Source organism: Limulus polyphemus, unplaced genomic scaffold (assembly GCF_000517525.1).
Source record: "Limulus polyphemus unplaced genomic scaffold, Limulus_polyphemus-2.1.2 Scaffold694, whole genome shotgun sequence".
In the NCBI taxonomy this organism is placed as follows: domain Eukaryota; kingdom Metazoa; phylum Arthropoda; class Merostomata; order Xiphosura; family Limulidae; genus Limulus; species Limulus polyphemus.
Genome location: NW_013666304.1, coordinates 157,655 through 179,885, shown reverse-complemented (window position 1 = coordinate 179,885; position 22,231 = coordinate 157,655). Strand labels below are relative to the sequence as shown.

Here is a 22,231-nt window from a genome sequence, read left to right as displayed (position 1 = left end):
GTTCCTTGTTAATACTATACATGTTGTTGATTGATTGATTGTTTGTTTGTTTAATTATGCGCAGCGCTACACAAGGGCTATCTGTGCTTTGCCCACCATGGGTATCGAAACCCGGTTTCTAGCGTTGTAAGTCCGCGGACATACCAACATGTTCGATGACGAGGAACCCACTTTGAGACTAATAATGGCTGGAGACGGCTTAAATGGGTAATGAAGAAAAACTTTAATATAAGTTTAACATGACAGCAAATGTACAACGTTTCGACAAGGTTTTGTCATCATCAGGTACCCTTGTCGAAACGTTGTACATTTGCTGTCATGTTAAACTTATATTAAAGTTTTTCTTCATTACCCATTTAAGCCGTCTCCAGCCATTAATTAATACTGACGTCACGTTATTTGCTATTTTGTATACATCTGCTGTGCCACATGAACATCATTACTGTTCATATTTCACACTTAACCAGACAATCATTGAAAAAATCATCCTTAAAAAATAGAAGTAACTTGTCGACGAAAAACCACATCAAAACCAAACAGTGGCTGTATAACAACCTTCTCGTACAGCTAATTTTTATTTCTTCGGAAAACTTTGTGATTGCAAAAAAGGGTGTTACACTTTTTGCATTTTTCAATTCTCATATAGATATGTGTGTGTAAAAGCAAAAATACCATTTCAGATCCGACACCTACGGTCACTTAAATCATCAAGGGGTAGAAATTACACGGCATCTACAGAACTAAGTAGAAATTATATGAAATAACTCGAAACTGCTTTACTCAGCAGGATATCGGATTGTTTTGTACTGATACAAGCTCAATGTGCTTCATATTACAACCACAAAGATAAATGATGCAGCGTTCACGAATAAAACTAAAGGTGATCATTACGAGAACGTTAATATCTGAAAGAGAATGCTCATTAAATAGGCAATTAGAATGTTGGCTTTAATGTTATAGATCAATTTACTAAAACAGATTCCAAGTAGAAGGCCAGAGTGATGTACGTTAATGGCAGGACATCTCCAAGAGATCTGATCATAAAGTTATTCGAAGTACAAATTAAATGACATCTAATGTGATAGGTACACGTTAGCCCTATAACAACATACTAGAAATAAAATTTTATTCAAATGAAACAGAGTAAACTAAGACAGGAAAACGTACCAAAATAATAAATGAGATGTGACTATCTCCGGGAGCTGAACAAAGATAATCTACAAACTGTCATTTAATTTGTCTGTCTTCGGGTGCTGAACAAAGATAATCTACAAACTGTCATTTAATTTGTCTGTCTTCGGGTGCTGAACAAAGATAATCTACAAACTGTCATTTAATTTGTCTGTCTTCGGGTGCTGAACAAAGATAATCTACAAACTGTCATTTAATTTGTCTGTCTTCGGGTGCTGAACAAAGATAATCTACAAACTGTCATTTGGTTTGTCTGTTTTCGGGAGCTGAACAAAAAAAAAATATACAAACTGTCATCTGGTTTGTCTGTCTTTGGAAGCTGAGCAACGACAGTTCTCAAACTTACATTTGGTTTGACTGTCTTCGGGCTCTAAACAAGGATAATTCATGAGCTGTCATAGCAAACCTTGTAAAACATGTTCTAGAATTATCAAAACAACAATCGTTAGCAGATTTCCATAGTGTTTAGAATCTGTGATGGATGCCAGATTAAGCAACAATTTTTGTCGTTACTCGAAATGCCTTACGAGTACAAGTAGTGAAGTTGTCAAAATTGTTAAGATTCTTGAACAAAAAAGTGAAAATATTCTGTTTTTTATAATAAATAAACTTAGTATTCGAAATCTAAGTTCAAGGGAAGTCCAGTTCAATGTACACTTTGATCAACGTGTGTTATTGGGTTATGCTAGTTTCTAAGAATTCCACTCCTCATCAGCAACCCTGAACACAAGTTAACCAAAGAGAGGTTAGCTGGACCTATATCATAGTGAAAAGTATCAAACATATTGTTGGTGTGAACATGCTTTATAGTCATTATGAGAAAAACCTGAACGTCTGAACAGAAAACCATATTTAGGGCTATTCTAAAGGGAACAAGAGTTGAGTGGCATACCAGAGCCAAACATATGACACTGATCAACCCAGTGAAGTACAAACTTTTATTGTTCTTTGTCCGAAATGAATAGAGGACTGTCCAAATGAGAACAATAGCTAATTATCATGTTGTAAACTAGAGCTGTTTATATCAGGCTGAAATTTCATTTGGTGAGTCATACCTTATCACATACTCATTTTTAGGGCTCTCCTAAGGAGACCAAGGTTAATATATTGTTTTATCTGTTTCAATTATCCCCCTAAACCTATCCGTGAAAATCACGATTGTTGCGTTATACCTGTTCTTTACTTCATAATAGTTAGATAGTTATACATGTACATATGTATATGTATGTATATATATATATATATATATATAGTACTTGTTGTTTAGAGCAATTAATATGCAATTTAAATTACATTTTCTCTTTATATATTAAATATTTTGTATCCGTGCCTTCTACACGCAGTCATCCAAAGATACTACAAGGTTAAATATCTTGTATCCGTGCCTTCTATATGCAGTCATCCAAAGATGCTACAAGGTTAAATATCTTGTATCCGTGCCTTCTATATGCAGTCATCCAAAGATGCTACAAGGTTAAATATCTTGTATCCGTGCCTTCTATATGCAGTCATCCAAAGATGCTACAAGGTTAAATATCTTGTATCCGTACTTTTCTTACTTATTTATCTGACGACAATACAAATGTGAAGTATGCGTACTTTTTACTTGTAGTTGTTCTTACGATACAAGTTTGCAGCTAAGATATTTTTACTTGTAGTTGTTCTTACGATACAAGTTTGCAGCTAAGATATTTTTACTTGTAGTTGTTCTTACGATACAAGTTTCCAGCTAAGATATTTTTCCGTAGTTGTTCAACAACACCAACCGGATATTTAATGTACTTTTTTTTCTGGTTTTAAACTAGTGCAAGTTTGAAGTGTAACATAACTATTGTTTTTAGCGTTTTAAAGACACTACAGATTTGAAATTTAATGTAATTTTTACAACACTATAAGTTGCAAGCGTAAAAAAAATGTACTCTCTTTCTGCATAATAGCGATTCTCTTGTTTCAATAACTTTCTCTTTGTAGTTATTCAACGACAATTCAAGGTTCAGGTACACGATGAGTTCGTATCCATGGGAAATGTTGCAGTACTGAGGTGTCACGTCCCTTCCTTTGTCCGAGAGTATATTTCTGTTCCATACTGGGAACGAGAAGATGGGGTTACCATTACGTCATCAGTACTTCAAGGTAACTTTACTTTATCTCGTTTCTTATGGATGATTTGTACTAGTAATCAATAGCATTAGATTCAGGTGTTTAAAGGAGCATTCTGTGATGAAGATACAGAGTGATATATTTTGTTATCTTGTTAGTGGATTTTGACAACAGAGATTGATTAAAATTTTTTTCTTAAATTAATGTTAACTTCTGATTAGATTAAGCTAACTACATAGATCAGAACTATAATCTGTTTTTACGTTCTTACTAGTAACAATTAGAATGCATTGGTTTCATCAGTTTGGTACTCTCGTTGCTAACGTTATTTTCAAACATAATCCCAATTATGTCTCACAAGGTTCGTCCAGCTATAGATAGGTTATCCTGAAATACATATATTAACAAAAAAATACAAAATAATCCTTATAACAAAAATATATAATAATAAAAACATTTTAGTCATTCGTTTGAACATTCTAGCATTATTGTGATACAAAAACTTGTAAGTAATGCCAACAAACTGCTCTAAGTATTTTATATAGCATTTTAGATAATTCAAGTGAGATTGAAATTGATAAGAGAGGCCTTCCTATTCTCTTACAAGAAATCACCAATCTACAAATGTTCTTAAGTGCTTTACTAATAAATCAATGTTGTATTTCTGGGCATAAACTAGTATTTTATATTCATGACATTATTGGTGGGAGAAGTACAGAAATTATATTTACAGTACCAATTCACGGATGTAGAAATAAACAAACTTTGAGTTAACGTGTATTTTCATGATTTTTTTTTCAATTATATCTGACAATGCTACAAAAATAAAATCATTACATAATAATCAAAATGTAGTTTTCTAGAATTAATTTTTAAAAAATTAAACAAATTAATTTATTTAATGCCATAAATTAAATCAAAATATTATTTTAATTATTCTCTGAACAGTGTAAAGTTATTACATTGCGTAAAGGCCCGGCATGGTCACGTGGTTAGGGCGCTCGACTCGCAATCTGCGGGTCGCGGGTTCGAATCCACGTCACACTAAACACCTTTCAGCCGTGGGAGCGTTATAATGTGACGGTCAATCCCACTATTCGTTGGTGAAAGAGTAGCCCAAGAGTTGGCGGTAGGTGGTGATGACTAGCTGCCTTCCCTCTAGTCTTACACTGCTAAATTAGGGATGGCTAGCGCAGATAGCCCTCGTATAGCTTTGCGCGAAATCCAAAACAAAACAAAACAAACAGTGCATAAAACAACAATGACTTCTTTGAGTTTTCTAGGTGGTTACGGCGCTCGACTCGTAATCTGAGGGTCGCGAGTTCGAATTCCTGTCCCACAAAACATGTTCGTCCTTTCAGCCGTGAGGACGTTGTACTGTGACGGTCAATCACACTATCCGTTGGTAACAGAGTAGCCCAAGAGTTGGCGGTGGGTGGTGATGGCTAGCTTCCTTCTCTCTAGTCTTTCACTGCTAAATTAGGGACGGCTAGCACAGATAGCCCTCGTGTAGCTTTGCACGAAATTCAAAAACAAAAACAAACAAAACAAAATCGTTTCCAGCTTGGAATCTTTGTTGTTGTTTTTTCTGATACCACTACTTTACCAGATTGATAGCCAAGTACATGATAAGAGGAAATTACAGTGTATTTCTAGTGAGATTGGAGCCAATGATTGCCGCTTAGTGATTTTTATATAATTCAAAGTTCTATCATTAGTCGTTATTACATAACATATATAACACGAAAGTGGAAAGTTTTATCGACTGACCTGCTTTAAACCAGCACACATTCTAGCTCGTGCACGTTGGTCGTTTCGCAGATCGTGATTTATTTCTAGTAAATAATAGGGATTGGGTTCAAAACTGTAGACTGTCTTTGTTCGACCTACCTACTCATCATACATCTAACCAAGTCAAGAAGTTAGTACATTGCCTCTTGTCTACTCTACAAGTTACTCTCTGTAAATCGTTTAGGACAAAGTTGGGATGGAGATCGATTGCAAAAGGCAGAGTAAAACGGTACTCAGTATATATTGAAAAGTATTTTCATGAAATTAGAATAATTCATATTATGACTATACAAATATGTATTTACATTGTATGAAACAAACTGTGCCGTTAATAATTGCTGTATTAGCCTTATTTAAGTGCAATGTAATATATGTATATTGATGACGTAATATAGAATAAAATGTTGTTGCCTCGCCTTCAAACACAATCAAGCATATTTTTGGTATCCACGTGTATTTTCACACCACCAAAGAAAAAATAATTACAATTTTTAACATGCTTTAATAATCTAAGGCATTGTTACTACACCGTCCAAGATATTCAAGCCTTGTTCGTGAACTCTAATGAATCCATATGTTTTCAATATGCACTGGTGAAGAACTTTAATTCAAACAATAGTGTTTCAAAGATATTCAAACATCGCTGATATACTTCAGTAATTACAATTACTGACACTTTACTCCAATTTATAGAAAAAGTGTTAAACCACAAAACAAGAAGGTCTATTTCTTCGAAAACATTAGGATTATAGGGGTTCTTTCTTTTTGAAGATTCATATATATATATCTATCGAATGTGGTTTCTTACAATTCAAACATAGTTGATACGTCATATTTTCATATTGTGTTGAAAACGTGGACACCAATACGTACAAATGTTCTTACAATACTCTCATGTATATTCCATTACTGTAGATCCATTATAAAAATGTTTGGTCTATATTTGATGGTAAAGTCCGAAATATAAGCATTTATCATTACCTTACGCTGACAATATTTGCATGGTGTTATTACATTTACTAAATTATTACTATATTTTTCTTATTATGTACATATTCTTATTAGACTTCCAGTATCTTATCATAAACTTAACATTTATACATGTTTTTTTCAGTCGTTATATATTTTCTTAATGGTCTTGCATCTTTTTACTATGGCGTATTAATACGTTTAAAGATGTAACTTCATTTACTTTTTGCAGTATTCTCTTAGACAGTTTTGTCATATAAACCCTACTTTAAGTAAAATGAGGAACTATTTTCTGTGTAAAATCTTTATAATATCAACTTCATTCATAAGGAAAACTATAGAATGATCTTATACTTATAGTTTCATAACAACTTCTCCCTCTGGTGACTAGTTCAAATAACGTTTTTCGTGTACATTATTACTTTTGGAAATTTGTCAAGATACATGCTTTTACAGCTGGTGCATAATTGAAATAAAAAAGTTTATAACTCCATCCTTATCTGTCGTCTCGATTCGTTCTGTAATATCGAACGGAAATTAAATGTCATGATTATAGACGTCCATCACTTACTTTCATTTTCAGGGTGCGCTTCATGTTACAGTTCAGGGTTTTGCATATCTAAACATATATATATACATATGTAAGCAAAACTGTTGTAAAGAGGGCGGAGTGATCTTTCTATTTGACAGAATTGATTAATTTATTGATTAGGTCTACGAAAACTAGACGACGAGGTTCTGATTAAGTTGCGGGTGGCTGACTAAATCACGATTATTAGCAGACGATCCACCAAGGTTATCTTTGTCCTAGCTTTCGGTGTTTCTTTGTCAAAAATCATTATTACAGTCATTATCTTTCCGTGCCAAGCCGTTTCACTATCTAAGCCGAAGCTATTGATTAATGTGTTGTTAGGCTTATCATCTCAAAGATAAGAGTAGAATCGAGCGTGATGCTGTCCTGAAAATCTTTAATTGAGATGTCTAAATGTTTCAAGATGTGGTTAACTCTTAAACTTGTTACCGGGAATTAATGTGAAAACTAAACAAGAAATTATCTAGAAATCTGCTGAAACATTCTTTCGTGGTTTTTTTTTTTAATATAACTTGTCAATCTTGTTTCCTGATTTTCATGAAGCAAGATATATTTTACTGGTGTAATTCTTCAGGCATATGTTTTGGGAGGTTTTTTTTTGTGATTAAAAATCTTTCCTTATCTAGTTAGTTCATGGTCTAATCTTGCTGAGTCTGCTACACATATAAGAGTGTGGAGTGTCCAGGAAAAGCTCGTTGTCGTTACTTTAACTTTCTCTTGTGATCAAGAGCAGTGGTTCTAACGTCTACTTGAGCACGAATATGGCAAAAGTTGGAAGGTACTTGAGGTTCTATCTGCTATTGGAAAGATTGAATGACCCCTGCCTGTTTTAAAACAAGTTTAACTAAACATTCGTTGTCTATGTTGTAAACAATCTAATTAGTCCCAACCCTCAAATATAAGCGAACAGCGTTTACTGTACTCATTAATCTTAAAAAAAGAAGTGATCATAAGTGTTAAGAATGTGTAAACACGTTAATGGAATCTACAAGCTTTAATTAATTATATTTATTGATCGTTTTTTGAACAATTGCTGTTATATTTAGTTTTTCCCAACACTGAAAACGCCTGGAATTTATTGAAGTCATTAAGATGATGTTGGAGTTAATTTTCAGTCATCTATTACAGCTGGTGAATTTTTACTTTTAGTATTTGATTTCGAGTAGTAATAACATATTGAATTTTAGTACAAAATTTATCTACATATTCAGTTTATGGCTTAGAATCAGTTACACAAGCTCATAATACTTTATAGAATATCAACATTCCACAACCTTGTCTGTCATGTCTTAATGTGTTTAATGAAAGTGTAGATAAAAAGGGTCTATTTTATATCGGAAAAAAAATACATATGAATCTTTATGCTATAGTTGTTGAATCACAAAACTGGTTATACAAATCCTCCCACGCGCTCCTGGTTTCATAGATATAAGTGTATCCTGAAACTAATGTCTAGAAGAAATGAATTAGTTATTTCACGTAACGCTGAATAAAATCCATTAAAACACCTTGAATTGAGATCTATGATATGTATGTTTGTGTTGGTGAACTGTAACTTAACCTTTCTTGTATACCCCTCATTTAAAATTACACACTATTGCAATAATACTGCTGATTATTTAATGTTTTACAATATTTTCACTAGGTGGCAGATACGGTATATTACCAAATGGTGACCTACACATTAGAAATGTGACAATGAAGGATGGGTTAACTGGTTATAGGTGTCACGTGCGTCATCGCTTGACATCGGATGTTACCTCTAGTACTGATATGGGTCGGCTGATTATCAACGGTAAGTTAGTTATTTGTTAATTCGAAACTGACGATACAGAAGTTCATATCTTCTCAAAATCCTCAGTTTATATGACACACGTGTTTACATAATTAAAATCTGATTTTATATGACACACGTGTTTACATAATTAAAATCTGATTTTATATGACACACGTGTTTACATAATTAAAATCTGATTTTATATGACACACGTGTTTACATAATTAAAATCTGATTTTATATGACACACGTGTTTACATAATTAAAATCTGATTTTATATGACACACGTGTTTACATAATTAAAATCTGATTTTATATAACACATGTGTTTACATAATTTTGATTATAAATTGTTTGGAAGTCTTTCTCTTCACACAAGAATGATTATTAAAGGTGGTCTAGTCTAAATTTACGTTGTGTGCTTGTGAATCTATTTACCCGCGAACTCAAACCATAGTTTGGGATCCCGGAGACGCAAGGGCTAAAACTATGTTCACACCTCACCCACAAACGTGACACATGTGCTCAGTACCAAGAGTGAGTGTCATAAGGGGGTGTATTTTCAGGTATGTACATTCCTTGGGGTAACTATAGAAATAAATAAGGATAATGAGGAGCTTAATCATTACAGTGGGACCTCTGTGAATCATGAGTGGAGAGAGAGGGGGTCTTTGAACCCCACAGAAGAGGCGGATATTTTATGTTAGTCTTTATAAAAAAAGAGTAATTGTAATTTCCAAAACACTAAATATATTGACATGATTAATAATTTAACTCTTTCAGCGATAAACTTTGTAAGTAGACAAGTGCGTTACACTAGTATGAATGTTGATTAACTCGTAAGGTGCAAACGATAGATAGACTGGTGTATGTTTCTGCACAAGACTGGCTGTCAACGTTAAGTTTTTTAATATTTTAGACACAGCATATATTGTTAATGTTAATTTGGCTTGTGTTTTTGGATGAAATTGATAAACAACTTTAAACTGAGCCTTTTTTCACAAAACTAATTCTCAAAGGTAAGCTGATCCTTACTTATGTATAAGCCTGATTAACAACGAAAGGCTCAATCTTGCTTACGTACGAAATTTACTGTTAGCAGTAAGTCTTTGTTTTAGATAAGACTTTTCCACAGCAGTCCCTCGATCCCTGTTTGTGTGTAAGATTGACTGTTAACAATAAGATGATTCGTATTTTCGAACACTGTAACTTTTTATCACAACATTGATTTTTAACAGTACACGTCAGATAACTTCTATTTGTATATAGTAAATTGAAATTATTGTTGAAATCAAAATTATAATAAATCTTAAAAAATAGATTAAAGATAACTATATTCACAACAGAGACCATACTATATATTTAACTTACGGTTTAATTAAAACTATAAAAAAAAACATTTCGGAAACGATTTTACTGATGAATAGTTCCACAAGTGAATTTTGAAATAACTTATAACTAAGACCAAAATATAATTACCATTCTAATCTAATGTGAAATAATAAGTAACTAAAACTGATAGCGAGAACAAAACTATTTCAAATGTAAGAATGAAAAATTTTAAGGATCCTAGAGTTCAATCATACAGAAATGAAAATTATAAAATATAATATTATTTTTGTTTTGTACATCTTAAAAGTTAGGACACAATTAAAGAAACCTCTCTCCTACTTTTTTTTTTGCAGGTAATACTGATACTCACTGTGCCCCTATTAGTTACACTTAAGGATAGCCTTATTGTTCTTGGCAAAATATTTTATTTCACGCATGTTATTTTATAGTTTTCGCTTACATATGTTTTAAAGGATTAACAAGGCTTCTATGGACAGATGATATTATTATAAGGACTTACTGAGGATATTTTTACTTTAGATAGACAGTGTAATTAGGGTCAGAGTTTCTATAGTTCTGTAGTATTTTAACACACCTGCTGTTTCTCTTTTACAAGTAAAACTCTTATTTCAACAAGACAACTATTATAACACTGTTATATGTCAGGTTTTATCATACATATTATACATTATTTGAACAAAGCTAATCTTATATCCAATAATTTACCTTACATATTTTTACAAGTATTGTCTTGAAAAGGACGATTATTCAAATGTCATGTTTAACTTATAAGTTAATCCATAAAGCTTAAGCGATTCATTTTTTAATTGCTCAAAATTAGTTCTAAAAACTTTAATTTTGAACTACTATAATATGCCAATTAACTTTGTTTTGTTAATTATGTGTCGTACTTTATAATGCTTTTGAACATTTCTATTTTATCATACTTGATGGAAGGTTTTGATTATAATAAAAAACAAAAACTTCCAGTTCTCTATACCAAAAATCAACCAGTGTTAAACCATTAAATAATATTTAAAATATCTTTTGTTGTGATAGTAGTTACCCCGGTTGTTGCATGGCAGACACCAAAAGGCGACACAAGTGTCGACCTCAGGCAATAGGAGAGGGGAGGGGTAGAGACAACTACGTCCACCAAATGAAACCACAGGGTACATTGTTAGGGATACGTTGCTAGGCCACATGACACCGGAAGTTGTCCAGAGGACGCGTTGATATGATAAGCGCGTATATAAATCATCATGACCTTTAATTTATGCTAAGAAAACCTTAAAATTAATAATTTAATCTAATTATTTACAGTTTTATTTTTTAAGTAAAACAGTAAATATGTTTCACAAAAGCAGACAGTGTTTGTGTGGGCGGAGTATGATGATCTCATCGTTAGGGGTCTCAACATGTGATGAGCATCTATATTTAACTACAGGTAAAATTATCATTCATATTTTATATTTGTTTACATTGCAATAAAAAAGTTGACAAATTATTTCATTTTATTGTAGTTTCCATTTGCAAATTTATTTGTCTTACAAAGGCAGTTGGTGTTACAATGTGGATTGCGATACTAATATTCTATAGGTGGATGGTGTTACTTGGTAAATTGTGTTTCTAAGGTTAGTGCTACTACAGCTGATAGTTTTTCAATAAATGGATAGTTAAATAGAATGATGAGCTCATAGTGGGGTGTCTCACCATGTCTCTCAATGTGATTACATCAACAATGTCTAGATTTAATTATGTGTCCAAAGAAGTTACAAGTAAAACAATTATTTTAATACACAATCTTACTGTTTTACTAGCTTGGCTTTATGGTTTAAATATGTTATTCCTCTACCCATATAACTATGATTTTGGTTGTTCTTGACAAATTATTCCATTTTACACATGTTACTTTATAGTTTTCACTTATATATGTTTTACAAAGTCTAATAGTGTTTCTATAAGCGGATAGTGTTAATCTTACAAAGTCTAACTAAGATTCTATACGTGTATGGTTTTATTAAGCGTATTACATGGGTTTTACAAAGGTGGATAGTGTTTATATAGGAAGACAGTTCTACAATAGTACCATAGAACTGCATACAGATTTCAACCTGTTTCAGCTTATGTTTATAGTTTTCATTTATATATTTCATTGTATCAAATACTTTTAACAAAGGCAGATGGAGTTTCTATAAGCAAAGAGTCGTGTTGGACTACACACAGATTTCAACTTGTCTCAACTTATGTTTATATATTTTCATGTATATATTACATGTTTCTATATGAGGATAGTGTTACTAACACATTTAACTTACTGCTGAGAAGTTTTTATTTTTTTCTCACACGTAATGTTTCGTTTTTATAAATATTAAACGTGACACCTTATTGTGTTTTTATGAGTTAGTACACACTTAACATACTTTAGTATAGTTTTTGCTTCTGAAAAGGATGCTTATTTAATTCTTTAAGTATCGTGGAATAATTGAACATACAAGCTTACAGTTTCAGTTGTTCGGTTTTTGGATTAAGTATACTATTCCTCTACCCATATAACTATAATTTTTATTGTTCTTGACAAAATATTTTATTTCACACATGTTATTTTATAGTTTTCGCTTACATGTGTTTTAAAAGACTGAAAATGCTTCTATGGACAGATGATATTATTATTATAAGGTCTTACAAAGGATAGTGTTATTTTAGGCAGACAGTGTAACCTAGGTCAGAGTTCCTATAGTTCTGTAGTATTTTAACACACCTGCTGTTTCGCTTTCACAAGTAAAACCCTTATTTCAACGAGCCAACTATTATAATACTGTTATATGTCAGTTTTTATCATACATATTATCCATTATTTGAATGAGGCGAATATTATAACCAATAATTTACTTTACATAGTTTTACAATACAGTCTTACAATCCAATGTAATAATACCTGTGGTATATACTTGTTCTAGCATGATATTAGTGAAATAGAATCAATCACCATAAACGAAACATACGGAGCATTTACCAAAGTTTCGTTATTTTGGAAACTATACAAAACATATCATGCACTTGAAATCCGTAACTAAATAGACTGTCCACGTCGTACTGAACATTATATCTTGACCCTCATATTACCTCTCCCCCTACAGCTTAAAATTACGTGTTTCACCATACCCTACTATGTTATTTTAAATATATATAAGTAAAGACTTGTCAAGTGTCACACATGATGAAACATTTAGTAACAAAACTTCAAGATACACTAATATACCATAAACATCATAGTTTATAGAATACTGGAATAGCTTTCATACATCTTTTGTACATTATGCTCACATTACTATTTCAGGTAGAGTTTATATTTTTCATCTGTGTAACAATATGTGTAAAGGAACACTAAATCTATCACGAGACATTTTAACATAGATTTTGAAACAATGTTACAGCAACATGTGGTGTATTTGCTATCATTTACATTTATACAAGAAACATCAATTTTTATTATTTGTCTTCTCAGTTACAATTAGTGTTCAATATCAAATGTAACAGATTTTGAACAAGTAGACTCTAAACCTGACTAAAGATCAAAGATTAGATAATTATGTGTCTAGCTTAACATCTTACGGTAAACTTGAGAGAAGACAAATTTAGTAAAACATAGACGAGACACAGTCTTATATTTATCTAGATGTATTTGAAACTTCATATACCTCAGCAGTATTAACACAGTTGATCTCGCTAAAGAAGAAATATAAATATTAAAAGATCAGACAATAAATTAATACTGATATTTATTGTAAATATGAGAAGTGCGAAACTTTTTATCAATAGAGGTGTTTGAGCAACATAGCTTTCTATTTTTTCAGGATGTGATGGTCTGGAAAAGGGCCTTTAAATTTCATTTATTTAAACAAAATCATTTTTATCAGAAGAAGAAAATCCCTCGTCTTCACCATTTTCAGGACAACTCCTCATTTGAAATACATTATGTCTATTCTGTACAATTTCAAGGGCCCAGTGTAGTAATATTTGAGGAATATCTAAATGTTCTAATAAAATGACTACGTAAATAAAATGCATCTCCATAAACAAAACAAATGGGATTTTGACCAAAATGATTTGTACAGAGAACATGATCACATGATTTTTCATTTTGACAATATTCATCACAAAGTCTACATTCATAACACATGACTGTAAATATGTTTGTACATTTATACACCTATATATATGTGTATGTGTGTATATATATATATATATATATATATAAATTAAAACTTAATCTAATTTTTATTTTAAAATTCCATTGCAATTTTCCAGTTGTAGCCTTAAAGTCATAACGGAAATTGTTTGTGATGATAGCACCCAAAAGCGTTGGGGCTATCACATCTATCAGACAAAATCCAAACGCAGATGAAAAACTAGTTAGCAGTCGTGTAAAATCAAATAAGGGTACGGAGTTCAGTGCTTATACCCACAACGTCTCAACTCCTACTGCCTTTCACTGTCCGCAGCCAGTTGTGGAAAGGCAGTTAAAAGTTCTTCTAATATTAAAAGTAGAAAAAATAATAATATAACCACCCTAAAAATATTTCTACTAAAAGTTAATATGTTAAATACCTTGTTACGTCACTCTATTATTGGAACAATAAAGTGGATAACTACCTCTAGTGTCAAAAAATGTATTTTCCTTATCGAAAATTATTTATTAAAAAAAAATTCATATTTATTATAAAAGTGGCACAAAGTGGTAAAACTCTGAGCAATGCCTTGTTCATTAGTCACATCCATGTCAATGACTCCTGCTTGAGAAGTAACCAGTTCTCTATCATGTAATGAAAACAAAAACTAATATATTTCATCTGATATATAACAGCACAGAACACTGGTTGTGACTCATGCACAATTTGTTAAATACCTTGTTACATCACTCTATTATTGGAACAATAAGTACTGTGATTATTAAGGTGGATGTTTCAATACAGTAATATACTCGTAAGTTCTGTAATCTCACGACATAAGGTATGGTCTACAAGAAAAAACATATCTATCCTTTTACATGATATCACTTTACAAATAATGTTCACTTAAATTCACATTAAAATTATGTCAGACATTCACCAACATGATCAGATGTGTCTCTGGAGACGCTGTTCAAAGACCATGATGATTAAAAATAAGTTAGTGTTATTCCTACTGTATATCATAATAATAACGTTGGTTAAAATAAAAAAAATCAGGGACCCATGTATGACGGCAGCTCACAGTCTCATGCCAAGACTGTCAATGTATGCAGCCAAGGGTCCACAAAATGTAAGCAAGCACTCCATTAGTAGTTAATGTAGTTTCCCTTGTATAGTATACAGAGTCACAAACTAAAAACCTATGTTTAATCTAGACTAAATGTACAATGACTTTTTTGAATTACGGGAACGTCTGAACAGATAGCAATAAGACTGTTAATATTTCTTTATTGGTCCTTTATTATGGGTTTCCAACTAGGAGAATCTGGGCCGTACGCATCTTGAGATGCATGCTGCTGCCAACGAGACCTTTTGCCTAGTACCTGAACTCACATTGTGTCGGCTAGAAATGTATCAAAGTCTCGCTCAAAACACTATTTCTATCAATAATTAACATTACATAATTCATTAAGTTATTTAAAACCTAAAATAAATAAACTTTGATCACTTTGCAGAATGTCCCTTGTGTTTCGTTTATGGTGATTTATTCTATTTGACTAATATCATGCTAGAACAAGAATATACCACAGGTATTATCACATTGGGTTGTAAGTCTGTATTTTATAAACTAAGAAGTTTTTGTAAATATTATATTAGTTTATTTTGAATTTTTGTATGAAACATGAGTTTTATATAAGAAAATAGCAGAACAATGATTTGTAACTGTTGATTTGTGTAATTTTTAAGTGAAAAGATAATTCATATTAATGTAACATTTTCAAAATCCACGCGAGGAAATATCTGTTTTGAAACAGTCGAAGAAGAATCTCTTCATTTATAACTAAAGACCCTTTTATGATTATGACTGTCATTGTTCATTTGTGAAAAATGTATTTGATGTTTTGGAAACTAATAAGATTAAATGATATAGTTTACGTAAAATGAAGTTTTGAAAGATACATAAATAGAATTCCTGGTTTATCCATCACTTTTATAGAAACGAAAACAATACTTGTTTTAGCCTTAGGCAAACACATCACTTGGTTTTATACAAGGGGTCAAGTTTTTAAAATTTTCACCAGCTGGTATGCATCAGTAATATTTTGATATAGCCCACACTATTTGTATATGTGTGGCACTGACCATTAAGTATCTGGAATTCTTTCAATGACAAATATATAGCAGAAAAGATCATAAAAATATTACTTACGTAGAGTGGTATATAATCATTTTTGATAATCATGGCTTATTGTGCTTTTAGCCTATGTGCAAATGGTTTTAATCAGCAAGAAACAAGCTCTTGATAAAAGTTTGTGAAAACATTTACAGAGAGGTAAAAATGTAGTATTCTAGTAATGAATAAACATAGTTACTTACATGAATCGTTTAAGCTTTATAGATTAACTTATAAGCTAAACATGACATTTAAATAATCGTCCTTTTCAAGACAATAATTGCAAAAATATGTAAGGTAAATTATTGGATATAAGATTTGCCTTGTTCAAATAATGGATAATATGTATGATAAAACCTGACATATAACAGCGTTATAATAGTTGTCTTGTTGAAATAATGGTTTTAGTTATAAAAGAGAAACAGCGGGTGTGTTAAAATACTACAGAACTATAGAAACTCTGACCCTAATTACACTGTCTATCTAAAGTAAAAATATCCTCAGTAAGTCCTTATAATAATATCATCTGTCCATAGAAGCCTTGTTAATCTTTTAAAACATATGTAAGCGAAAACTAGAAAATAACATGCATGAAATAAAATATTTTGCCAAGAACAATAAAAATCATAGTTATATGGGTAGAGGAATAATATACTTAATTCATAAGTGAAACTGTAAGCTTGTGTGTTAAATTATTCCATGATATATATATATATATATATATAGATTTAAATATGCATCCTTTTCAAGATGATAATTGTAAAAGTATGTTCTGCAAATTAATTATAGAAGCAAAAACTAAACTAAAGTATGTTAAGTGTGTACTAACTCAATAAGGTGTCACATTTAATATTTGTAAAAACGAAACATTATGTGTGTTAAAAAGGTAAAAACCTTTCAGCAGTAAGTTAAATGTGTTAGTAACACTATTCTCATATAGAAACATGTAATATATACATGAAAATATATAAACATAAGTTGAGACAAGTTGAAATCTGTGTGTAGTCCTACACGACTCTTTGCTTATAGAAACTATCTGCCTTTGTAAAAAGTATTTGATACAATGAAATATATAAATGAAAACTATAAACATAAGCTGAAACAGGTTGAAATCTGTATGCAGTCCTACAGGACTACTGTAGCACTGTCTTCCTATATAAACACTATCCACCTTTGTAAAACCCATGTAATACGCCTAGTAAAACCATACACGTATAGAATCTTAGTTAGACTTTGTAATATTAACACTATCCGCTTATAGAAACACTATTAGACTTTGTAAAACATATATAAGTGAAAACTATAAAGTAACATGTGTAAAATGGAATAATTTGTCAAGAACAACCAAAATCATAGTTATATGGGTAGAGGAATAGCATATTTAAACCATAAAGCCAAACTAGTAAAACAGTAAGATTGTGTATTAAAATAATTGTTTTACTTGTAACTTCTTTGGACACATAATTAAATCTAGACATTGTTGATGTAATCACATTGAGAGACATGGTGAGACACCCCACTATGAGCTCATCATTCTATTTACTATCCGTTTATAGAAATACCGTCTGCTGTAACACAATTTGCCAAGTAATACCATCTGCCTACAGAACCTTGGTATCAAAAGCTCCTTTATTGTTATGCTAAAGCAATATCAAGTACAAATAGTAATTTTACCTGTAGTTAAATATAGATGTTCATCACATGTTGAGACACCCTACGATGAGATCATCATCCTCTGCCTACACAAACACTACCCTTTGTGAAGCATATTTAATGTTTTACTTATAAAGCAAAATTGTAAACACTATGTTAAGCAAATTAGATGAAATTATTAATTTTAATACTTTCTTAGCATTAAGTTAATGTCATGATGATCTTTCTCCCGCTCATCATACCAATGCGCTCTCTGGACAACTTCCGGTATCGTGCTAGTATGACATCGTCTGCCTGTCATGGTGGCCTAGCAACGTGTCCCTAGCAATGCGCTCTCTAGTTCCACTTCGTGGACGTCATCATCTCTACCTCTTCCCTTCTCTATTGCCTGAGGTCGACACAAGTTTCCACCTCTGGTGGCGTACCATGCAACAATCGGGGTAACTACTTATGATGGTTACCTAAAACAAAAAAAAATGGCTAAAGTTACAATGATAAAGATACTAGGTAAACTCATTTTGCATATAAGTAGTTACAGAGTTATTAGTGAAACAATGATAAATATGTTAGAGAAACTCATCTCGTATACCACTAGTTATAGAATTATTAATCAAATAGGCTATATAGGAAAGTTATTAGAAACAAAAATGACAAATATTATCATAAAGTGTTTGGAAACAAATAAACTTATCAATATTATGCAATATTTTTCTAGTGATATTAAAACAATCTGAGATCATCTAGTTAGATTCACTGAGAGTACATTACAGGTAACAAGTTTATTACAATATATTATCCACACACTACGTGTCCACCAATGCACTTGTTTTGGTCTAATCGAATTCTAGTAGCCATTGTAGCCAAATTTCAAGGCTTTTGTCTCTGAAACACAAGTAAACAATTTTGTTAACACCATTTCTAGGTACCATGTATATTTGGTTCAACGATACTAAAGTTTCAACAGCTAGATTTTTACATATGATACATCGATCGACTCTCTATAGCATGAATCAAACGTTGCCAAGTGGTTAACGTGTCGAGCTGCGTATCAAAGAACAGTAGCTCGAGACATGACATGTTGATCACGCTCTACTCTTTCAGCCATTGGCGTGTTATAAACGTAACAATCAATCACGCCATTTGGTGGAGGTGGGTAATAATGACTATCTGAATTCCCTTTGGTCAATAATCATGAAATAGGGTTGGCTATATGCAAACCCTAGGAGTCTCTGACCTGGTTATTTAGCGTATTTGAAAATTCCAATACCTACATAACATAATTCTATAGTTTTAAAACCTATTGGAGAATTTTTTACCTTCATTCTTTCTACGTTACATAGATGAAAATTTGCTAATAGATAGAAATGAAAGCAAAATAATTTTGGAAAACTTTTGCCCTGAACAAAGATTTCTTCAACGATCTGTGATGGTCCGCATTTGTTTGTTTTATTTAAAACGTTCGGTTTGTGAATGGCGTGTCTTTATTGATGTATCTGTAAAATTTTGAAAAGACCCAGAAATTCGCACGTCTTCGAATAATTGACTTTTTGCAGAAGAATACTCAGTTGTTCGAGAAGACTCAAGATTCTGGATTTTGTGAAATCTACTTGAACATTTGAAGATTTTTTGTGCTTAATATATCTATAAAGTATGTATCTTGTTATGCAGAGAGAGACTAGTTAGTATTGTGTTGTTTGTCATTGGTATAGTTTATATAAAGTTGTTTAAAATTCAATAAACAAAGGTTATAAATTTATATAAACAGAGAATAAATAAGATGGTAGCCTATAAGAAAAACACTCATCTGCTTGTATGTATGTGTTTTATAAACTATTCCATGCCTATACGGAACAGAGGAGTCAATGCTAAATAAGATGGTAGCCTATAAGAAAAACACTCATCTGCTTGTATGTATGTGTTTTATAAACTATTCCATGCCTATACGGAACAGAGGAGTCAATGCTGAATTCCGGTTTCAGCGGCACAAGCGGATGAGAACGATGACACAGTGCTCCTGGACAGGATGCCAGTCCATCGCTGGTACTCATTATACATCTGGCCAGACTGAAATAACTGGGGCAAAGTGTTTCGCTCAAAGACACAACATGTCGATAACAAGCTTCGAACTCGCAACTTTCCAACTACGACTCCAAAAACAGTTCCGCTTGTTATAACGATGAAATTATTTTTGCAGTGTTTCACAAACAAATAACTACAAATATAGAGGAAAATATATGTGCTAACCAAAATTATTGGAAATACTTTATGCTATTCTACTCCTACTTGCAAAATCTATAAAATTTACATTAAAACTGTTTTTCAGTATGGCACCATCCTAATGTTGTATTAAATTTTTTGTTTTTTACTACTTGCATGCTCTTCAAAACATCAAGCCTGCTACTAAACTTTGCTTAGGTATGAGTTTATATAGCTAAATATAAAACAGTGATAACGTCAAAAAGAAGAATAAAAAACGTTTTATCTTTACCTGTTATTTATTTATTGAAATATCAATGAGTTGTAATGTTTGAACTTTGTAAATGCTCCTGGTCAAATATCTGAAGTTTTCCGATTGATCAGCGTTATAACAATCACAGTTATAGCTTCCGAAGTTTATAGCACACTGACTATAGCAAACTAATAATAGATACTCTCTTTTTTGGCGCGGCGCGTTGGTCATACTTATAGGCGTATGGAGAGTTTCTAGAAAATTAAGATTACGTAAGAATACAAAGCTACATTAGCGTTTACGTACACACATATATTGTTGATTCTTACACTCGAGAATCATCTACAACTTTAGAGAATAGGCGGGAGTTTCGCAATACATATTTAACTGCACACGTTATGTACACTTGTAAATATAAATTAAATTCAAGCAAACATCGATATTAAAATGAATATATAATAATAAATCCGTCACACCTATCATCGCCGGAGGAAAGGAAAAGAACTGTATTAATATGTTGAGCCAAGATTGTTTGAGGTATATGTTGAGTGGTTTTCATCCTTATCATGTAGACAGTGTGAGTGTACTGCCATGAAACCAATGGTAAGTGTCTTCGCTTTAATGTAACACTGCCTTACCCATAGTTACGTCGTCGAATGACGAACTTTTTTATTAATTTACCACACTTTTTACGTAAAGTGGTTAGACAATAGCGTGAAAGAAAGCAATCCTTTGTAATTGTCAGTGCTGTTTTATTGTACAAAAACGGTAAATTAAATAATCTATAAGTAAGTTTAATTGTAAAAAAGAAGTAGTAATCAATTTTATATTTCACTATTGAATAACTTGATGTCACCATCAGGCGGCGAAGTCTCGTAACATCTAGTCCTAAGTAATACTATTTTGAATGCTCACATTAGTTTTTTAGAAAAATAAGATATTGTAAAAATGCATCCTAAATGTGATGTTATGAATTTTTGCCACATGATAACGGCTTCTATTTATTACATAAATGGATAATCATAAATTTGTGTTTGCAACACAAAGGGCTATATGCTTACAGCCGCCAACTCTTGCGTATTCTTATTTTGAAAGAACAGTTGAATCTGAACGTCACGTTTACGAAGCGCTCATGAATCCAACGTGCGAAGCGTGTTTTTGCAACTAGCTACGGGACACGAACTAATAAACCTTAGATTTACGGTCTAATCAAACTAAACATAAGACAACGCTCGGCGCTCAATGTCTGAATTCAAGCAGCATACGTACTCCAATGGCTACACGCATAGTGTTGTAGTTGTCTTTTACTCACCACATACACGCATAGTGTTGTAGTTGTCTTTTACTCACCACATACACGCATAGTGTTGTAGTTGTCTTTTACTCACCACATACACGCATAGTGTTGTAGTTGTCTTTTACTCACCACATACACGCATAGTGTTGTAGTTGTCTTTTACTCACCACATACACGCATAGTGTTGTAGTTGTCTTTTACTCACCACATTAAGCCTCTATTTATATACTGGCATTTGAATAATACGTATCGTTAATACTAATAACTTATCTTTCTAGATTATTCAACAGTCGTGTTATTTACAATAAAGTAATGCTTCTTTAACACTAAAATAGTAAATTTCAGTGATATATAAACATGAGTTCCATTTTCTCACTGAGATCTACGTGTGCTCTACATTTTTCGAAAGCTTCACTCCTAATCAGTAATAGTGTGAGGATTTAGACAACCAAATATGACTTCTCAACATGACACATTTCCTCCACATGAGCTTCATTATATCAATTTGTAAAAATGTATGTGTGTAAATATTGATATATTTATCGCTTCTTGTATGAAAATATCACAATCACTTACAGTGTTTTACTTGTATAATTATATCATTGATGTGCAATACATTAAAATCACGCGATATCTCAAACACAATACACGTTATAAAACTAGATATTGTTACGTCTCCGTTTGTTAATTAACTTTCCGTAACTTCGTTCCGACGAAACTTTAGCGACACA

At 32.0% G+C, this 22,231-nt stretch overlaps 1 protein-coding gene across 1 annotated transcript in view; it reads left to right on the top strand.

The window, feature by feature from the left end:
• The first annotated feature begins 3,176 nt into the window (after positions 1 to 3,176).
• The window catches only part of LOC106460020 (Down syndrome cell adhesion molecule-like protein Dscam2), a 66,291-nt gene continuing 47,236 nt past the window's right edge, over positions 3,177 to 22,231 (top strand). Inside the window, exons 1-2 of the mRNA XM_022386615.1 lie at positions 3,177 to 3,324; positions 8,289 to 8,438. Coding sequence (XP_022242323.1) covers positions 3,210 to 3,324; positions 8,289 to 8,438 — 265 coding nt within the window. The 5' untranslated portion in view covers positions 3,177 to 3,209. The remainder of the gene's footprint in view (positions 3,325 to 8,288; positions 8,439 to 22,231) is intronic.